General features: G+C 56.9%; 1 protein-coding gene across 1 annotated transcript in view; it reads right to left on the bottom strand.

Annotated features, from left to right (window-relative positions):
• LOC140364296 (histone-lysine N-methyltransferase 2C-like) overlaps window positions 1-7,022 on the bottom strand; it is a 102,499-nt gene extending 95,477 nt beyond the window's left edge. Inside the window, exons 1-4 of the mRNA XM_072450390.1 lie at window positions 6,709-7,022; window positions 4,452-4,655; window positions 2,774-2,853; window positions 1,345-1,771 (exon numbers count right to left, since the gene is read on the bottom strand). Of these exons, the coding sequence (XP_072306491.1) occupies window positions 1,345-1,771; window positions 2,774-2,853; window positions 4,452-4,654 (710 nt within the window). The 5' untranslated portion in view covers window position 4,655; window positions 6,709-7,022. The remainder of the gene's footprint in view (window positions 1-1,344; window positions 1,772-2,773; window positions 2,854-4,451; window positions 4,656-6,708) is intronic.
• Between the last annotated feature and the right edge of the window lie 478 nt (window positions 7,023-7,500).

Genomic DNA, 7,500 nt, shown 5'->3' with positions numbered 1-7,500 from the left:
TGTGTGTGTGTTCTTACAGTTGTGTGTGTGTGTGTGTGTGTGTGTTCTTACAGTTGTGTGTGTGTGTGTGTGTGTTCTTACAGTTTGTGTGTGTTCTTACAGTTGTGTGTGTTGTGTGTGTGTGTGTGTTCTTACAGTTGTGTGTGTGTGTGTGTGTGTGTGTTCTTACAGTTGTGTGTGTTGTGTGTGTGTGTGTTCTTACAGTTGTGTGTGTGTGTTTGTGTGTGTTCTTACAGTTGTGTGTTGTGTGTGTGTGTTCTTACAGTTGTGTTGTGTGTGTGTGTGTTCTTACAGTTGTGTGTGTGTGTGTGTGTGTTCTTACAGTTGTGTGTGTGTGTTCTTACAGTTGTGTGTGTGTGTGTGTGTGTTCTTACAGTTGTGTTGTGTGTGTGTTCTTACAGTTGTGTGTGTGATCTTACAGTTGTGTGTGTGATCTTACAGTTGTGTGTGTGTGTGTGTTCTTACAGTTGTGTGTTGTGTGTGTGTGTGTGTGTTCTTACAGTTGTTTGTGTGTGTTCTTACAGTTGTGTGTGTGTGTGTGTGTGTGTTCTTACAGTTGTGTGTGTGTGTTTGTGTGTGTTCTTACAGTTGTGTGTGTGTGTTTGTGTGTGTTCTTACAGTTGTGTGTGTGTGTGTGTGTGTGTTCTTACAGTTGTGTGTGTGTGTGTTTGTGTGTGTTCTTACAGTTGTGTGTGTGTGTGTGTGTGTGTTCTTACAGTTGTGTGTGTGTGTTTGTGTGTGTTCTTACAGTTGTGTGTGTGTGTTTGTGTGTGTTCTTACAGTTGTGTGTGTGTGTTTGTGTGTGTTCTTACAGTTGTGTGTGTGTGTTTGTGTGTGTTCTTACAGTTGTGTGTGTGTGTTTGTGTGTGTTCTTACAGTTGTGTGTGTGTGTTTGTGTGTGTTCTTACAGTTGTGTGTGTGTTTGTGTGTGTTCTTACAGTTGTGTGTGTGTGTGTGTGTGTTCTTACAGTTGTGTGTGTGTGTTTGTGTGTGTTCTTACAGTTGTGTGGGTGTGTTTGTGTGTGTTCTTACAGTTGTGTGTGTGTGTTTGTGTGTGTTCTTACAGTTGTGTGTGTGTGTGTGTGTGTGTGTTCTTACAGTTGTGTGTGTGTGTTTGTGTGTGTTCTTACAGTTGTGTGTGTGTTTGTGTGTGTTCTTACAGTTGTGTGTGTGTGTGTGTGTTCTTACAGTTGTGTGTGTGTTTGTGTGTGTTCTTACAGTTGTGTGTGTGTGTGTTTGTGTGTGTTCTTACAGTTGTGTGTGTGTGTGTGTGTTCTTACAGTTGTGTGTGTGTTTGTGTGTGTTCTTACAGTTGTGTGTGTGTGTGTTTGTGTGTGTTCTTACAGTTGTGTGTTGTCTCCAATGCTCGCTGTGGGAGAACAGCCGGACTCGTCTGACAGACAGCGCTGGAACAAAGGAAACATGTCCTCGTCCTCCAGCCGGGGACACGGGGTCTCTGGGGCGCTGGAGCAGGGACTGTGGGCGGGGCTGACCTCCATGGGCACGCCTACATCCTGCTCCTCCGTCTCCATAGGAACGGGGCTGGGCGGGGCTAAGGGCTGGGCTAAAGGCGGGTCTAAAGGTGGGGCTAAAGGCGGGTCTAAAGGCGGGTCTAAAGGCGGGTCCGGAGGGTCGTGCCCGGGGTCGAGTGCAGGCGCCAGGGCATCAGGGCGCGGCTCTGGACTCGGGACCGGGGACTCTGGACCGTCTTTAGTCTGGGACTTTCTCTTGGACGTTGAGCGCCGCCGTGTGATCACCTTCTCTTTCACTTCTGGAAAAAGGACAGACCCCACAACGGTCACATCGGGCCCCACACAACGGTCACATCGGGCCCCACACAACGGTCACATCGGGCCCCACACAACGGTCACATCGGGCCCCACACAACGGTCACATCGGGCCCCACACAACGGTCACATCGGGCCCCACACAACGGTCACATCGGGCCCCACACAACGGTCACATCGGGCCCCACACAACGGTCACATCGGGCCCCACACAACAACGGTCACATCTGGCCCCACACAACGGTCACATCTGGCCCCACACAACGGTCACATCGGGCCCCACACAACGGTCACATCGGGCCCCACACAACGGTCACATCGGGCCCCACACAACGGTCACATCTGGCCCCACACTGGTCACATCGGGCCCCACACAACGGTCACATCGGGCCCCACACAACGGTCACATCGGGCCCCACACAACGGTCACATCGGGCCCCACACAACGGTCACATCGGGCCCCACACAACGGTCACATCGGGCCCCACACAACGGTCACATCGGGCCCCACACTGGTCACATCGGGCCCCACACAACGGTCACATCGGGCCCCACACAACGGTCACATCGGGCCCCACACAACGGTCACATCGGGCCCCACACAACGGTCACATCGGGCCCCACACAACGGTCACATCTGGCCCCACACTGGTCACATCGGGCCCCACACAACGGTCACATCGGGCCCCACACAACGGTCACATCGGGCCCCACACAACGGTCACATCGGGCCCCACACAACGGTCACATCGGGCCCCACACAACGGTCACATCGGGCCCCACACAACGGTCACATCGGGCCCCACACAACGGTCACATCGGGCCCCACTGGGCCTCCACTGTTGTGATTTTGGGCGTTACAAAAATAAATTGAATCTTCTCAATCAATGTTTTGTTCTTTACATTTAGTATTTAGTCAAATGTAGATTCAGGCGTGTCCCAGAGCCTGACCCTCAGGGCAGGGGACAGAGGGTGTCCTCACTCACCTGTCTTTAGGGCGGGGCTTTTCTCTGCAGTGTCCACGTTCTCCTCGTCTTCGGCCTGTGCCCTGCCTCGACTGCGCCCCCTGCAGGAAAAAACACAGCGGTTTGAGGTGGATTATAACAACAATGGAACTCTTCTAGAGCTCAGACAGATCTCCAGCGTTTCTTTGGAGAGAAGCTTCCAGAAGCATCAGTGAAAGACACGTGACTTCTGGAGTCTGGAGAAACTCCAGAAGGACTCAGAGCATGAGACACAAACATCTCTGATGGACTTGTGGTCTTGAATAGAAGCAGAAACTAGGCCCCGTGTGCGGCGTATGCACCTTGTGCGGCGTGTGTGCGGCGTGTGTGCCCGTGTGCGGCGTGTGTGCCCGTGTGCGGCGTGTGTGCCCGTGTGCGGCGTGTGCCCGTGTGCGGCGTGTGTGCCCGTGTGCGGCGTGTGTGCCCGTGTGCGGCGTGTGTGCCCGTGTGCGGCGTGTGTGCCCGTGTGCGGCGTGTGTGCCCGTGTGCGGCGTGTGTGCCCGTGTGCGGCGTGTGTGCCCGTGTGCGGCGTGTGTGCCCGTGTGCGGCGTGTGCGGCGTGTGTGCCCGTGTGCGGCGTGTGTGCCCGTGTGCGGCGTGTGCGGTGTGTGTGCCCGTGTGCGGCGTGTGTGCCCGTGTGCGGCGTGTGTGCCCGTGTGCGGCGTGTGTGCCCGTGTGCGGCGTGTGCGGTGTGTGTGCCCGTGTGCGGTGTGTGTGCCCGTGTGCGGCGTGTGTGCCCGTGTGCCCGTGTGCGGCGTGTGCACCGTGTGTGGCGTGTGCACCGTGTGCGGCGTGTGCCCGTGTGTGTGCCCCGTGCACCGTGTGCGGCGTGTGCCCGTGTGTGTGCCCCGTGTGCGGTGTGTGCGGCGTGTGCACCGTGTGCGGTGTGTGTGCGGCGTGTGCCCGTGTGCGGCGTGTGCCCGTGTGTGCGGCGTGTGCCCGTGTGCGGTGTGTGCGGCGTGTGCCCGTGTGCGGCGTGTGCCCGTGTGTGCGGCGTGTGCACCGTGTGCGGTGTGTGCGGCGTGTGCCCGTGTGCGGCGTGTGCCCGTGTGTGCGGCGTGTGCCCGTGTGCGGTGTGTGCGGCGTGTGCCCGTGTGCGGCGTGTGCCCGTGTGTGCGGCGTGTGCACCGTGTGCGGTGTGTGCGGCGTGTGCCCGTGTGCGGTGTGTGCGGCGTGTGCCCGTGTGCGGCGTGTGCCCGTGTGTGCGGCGTGTGCCCGTGTGTGCGGTGTGTGCGGTGTGTGCACCGTGTGCGGTGTGTGCAGCGAAAATGCCCGTCCACATTTTAAAATACCCCGTCCACAACACAGGGAGATCTGGATCTAAAGTCCTGGTCAGAGGTCAGAGGAGCTGCAGGTCTGGACACGCCTGAACCTGCTCAGTTTAGACTTTTGTTCAGACAAAATGAATAAATGAAATAAAAGAGTCTTCAGCCTGTGATCAGAGGCTCTGCTCCGTCATCCAGAACCAGAACTACTCCAGATTCACCTGGTTCATCCTTTAGCTCCAGATTCACCTGGTTCATCCTTTAGCTCCAGATTCACCTGGTTCATCCTTTAGCTCCAGATTCACCTGGTTCATCCTTTAGCTCCAGATTCACCTGGTTCATCCTTTAGCTCCAGATTCACCTGGTTCATCCTTTAGCTCGTGTGATTGGACTCACTTTTTCTTGGCCTTGGTGGGCGGAGCCAGCGGAGGTGGCGATGGAGGCGCGGCCGAGCGGCCATCTCTGCGAGGTCGTCCCCGGGAGCGCCTCTCGAGGGCGGGGCTTGTGGAGGCTTTAGCCAGTTGGGCGCTGCGTCCGGCCCGAGTGATGGGAGGCGGTCCTCTGTCCCGCGGCTCCTGTGACTGAGCCTCAGATGGCATTCTGGGAAAAAGAGGAGGAGTTAAATGAACGCAACAAACAGGTTTGTACAACTTTAAAATTGTGTTATTTATTTACAGGGTTTGGGTCATTTAAAAGACCCCATGTGTCAGGAGGAGACTGATGGGAGGGCATCTGACACACAGAGTTCATAAGGTCAGTTCAGAATCAAACACATTATATTTGGACTCTTGGACATTGCAAACTATCGCGAGCTGGATTAGAACTCCTGCCACGGGGTGTGAGCGCACATGTGCCACCCCCTCTGCCACGGGGTGTGAGCGCACATGTGCCACCCCCTCTGCCACGGGGTGTGAGCGCACATGTGCCACCCCCTCTGCCACGGGGTGTGAGCGCACATGTGCCACCCCCTCTGCCACGGGGTGTGAGCGCACATGTGCCACCCCCTCTGCCACGGGGTGTGAGCGCACATGTGCCACCCCCTCTGCCACGGGGTGTGAGCGCACATGTGCCACTCCCTCTGCCACGGGGTGTGAGCGCACATGTGCCACCCCCTCTGCCACGGGGTGTGAGCGCACATGTGCCACCCCCTCTGCCACGGGGTGTGAGCGCACATGTGCCACCCCCTCTGCCACGGGGTGTGAGCGCACATGTGCCACTCCCTCTGCCACGGGGTGTGAGCGCACATGTGCTACCCCCTCTGCCACGGGGTGTGAGCGCACATGTGCCACCCCCTCTGCCACGGGGTGTGAGCGCACATGTGCCACCCCCTCTGCCACGGGGTGTGAGCGCACATGTGCCACCCCCTCTGCCACGGGGGGTCCTCCATGTTAACATCATGTATGTAGTTTGTGTCATGTGTATTTACTACACCAGCACACAAGGAACTCTGCCCCGGGGCAGTTGTGGCTACAGAAGTATCCCGCCCGAGTAGTTTGAGTGTTGTAAAAGACGTGTACTTTAAGGCGGCCCTCAGGACGGCGGCCCTCAGGACGGCGGCCCTCAGGACGGCGGCCCTCAGGACGGCGGCCCTCAGGGCGGCGGCCCTCAGGGCGGCGGCCCTCAGGGCGGCGGCCCTCAGGGCGGCGGCCCTCAGGACGGCGGCCCTCAGGACGGCGGCCCTCAGGACGGCGGCCCTCAGGACGGCGGCCCTCAGGACGGCGGCCCTCAGGACGGCGGCCCTCAGGACGGCGGCCCTCAGGACGGCGGCCCTCAGGACGGCGGCCCTCAGGACAGGCACATAAAGTGCTGGGATCGATTCCTTTCTGTGGGGGGGTTTTGCATGTTCTGCCCATGTCTGTGCAGGTTCATAAATGCACTGACCAAACAAATATAAATTAAACCAGGGCAGCGCGGTGGCGCAGTGGTTAGTGCTGGGATGTTGTGTGGAATTTGCATGTTTCCCCGCCCACTAAAAGGGTTAGTTTGAATAGAGTGAACAGGAGTGAGACCTCCTGTTCACATGTGTCTCATGTTTGTGCCAGAAACACTGAGTCAAACTGAAGACTTCAACTTCAAACACATTCAGATGATTATGTCACGTGTAATTCTGGTTAAATGAGTGAAAACACAGTGGGCTGATGTTCACATACTCACATATATACATATATACATAGTTACATATATACATATATAGTCTAAAGTAAGTAAACACATGGAGATGCTTCTGCACTTCGCTGTGTTCAGATGTAAATGTGCTGTAATGAAGCATTAGCTGCAGAGCGGCATCTCCAGGAGCCGTTAGTGAGTGATGCACGTAAACACCAGCATTTACAGACACATTCACAGCAGATTCTGGGTCAAATGCACGTGGAAGTTTGGACAAGTCGTGTTTGATTCCGGCCCGAGCTCGATACTGAAACGATCTGGCGTTAGCCGTTAGCCGCACGGACCGCCCAGTTTGACTGATCACTTCTCTGTTAGCATTAGCATTAGCCTTTAGCGCGGACCCCAAACTACGCGCTAATTACGCCGCTTTGCGTTCGATAAGAGCGAAGTGCGTCGGGTTTAGCGGCAGAAACACGCGCTAAACTCCGCGCTGACGCCGTCAAACCCGCAGAACGAGCCCGCGCCGGGCGCTAAAAGACGCTCTTACTGATTTGGTGAGATTCTCTTTTTCCTCTCCAGCTTTCCAACTTAAACCGTCGCGTTTAAATCCAGCACTTTCCCGAAGATCACATGAGTCTCGCAGGCCTGGCAGGACAAGGAATCCCGACGAAACATCCCCGGTGCTCGTGGAAGGACAAAACACGGTAATTTCGCTGGAAAATGGTGAAAAATTAAAGTTGAAGCGGTCGCCCCGAGATGGAGGCCATGTTTGGGAGCGACCGTAGCACCGCGTCACCGCGAGAGCCCACGGTAAGAAGTAGGGCTCGCAAAACAAACGCGTCTTCAGCCGTTTCCCCGCGTCTACCGGCGCGTAACGGGGGACGGCGCGGGAGTAAGACTCGTTTATTGCGTTCGCGCGGCGCAGAGGGGACAGTGCGGCGCGTGAATGTGCGTCAAACAGCGCTGTTTGTGCGGTGTTTGGGAGAAAGTGTGTGTGACCCCGCGGACGGATCTGCGGGAGGGCCGTTCTGGTGAAGCGGCCGCTGTCATCAGACCGGAAGTCCCGGACTGGACCGTCGGACGCGAGGAGCCGGAGCGGAGCGCACGTGCCGCGGGGAAGGATGAGGCGCGCGTGCCCTTTCCCGAAGAATCCCCCCAAAAAGTGACGCGGTTACGCAGGGCGCGTGCGCGCGGGGGGGCCCTTTAAATGTCCCCGATGACACGAGCAAGAGGAGCCAAGTGTCCCCCAGAGCCAATGTGCACAGTCTGAATCCAACAGCAGGAAACCAGACTTTAGCTCCCCCCGGACCCGACAAGAAGTACTCTGGAAGTAGTAGCA

This window comes from Eucyclogobius newberryi, unplaced genomic scaffold, assembly GCF_026437365.1.
Source record: "Eucyclogobius newberryi isolate DKJ021-1_F unplaced genomic scaffold, fEucNew1.0.hap1 SCAF_18, whole genome shotgun sequence".
In the NCBI taxonomy this organism is placed as follows: domain Eukaryota; kingdom Metazoa; phylum Chordata; class Actinopteri; order Gobiiformes; family Gobiidae; genus Eucyclogobius; species Eucyclogobius newberryi.
This window is presented reverse-complemented; position numbering and strand designations above follow the sequence as displayed.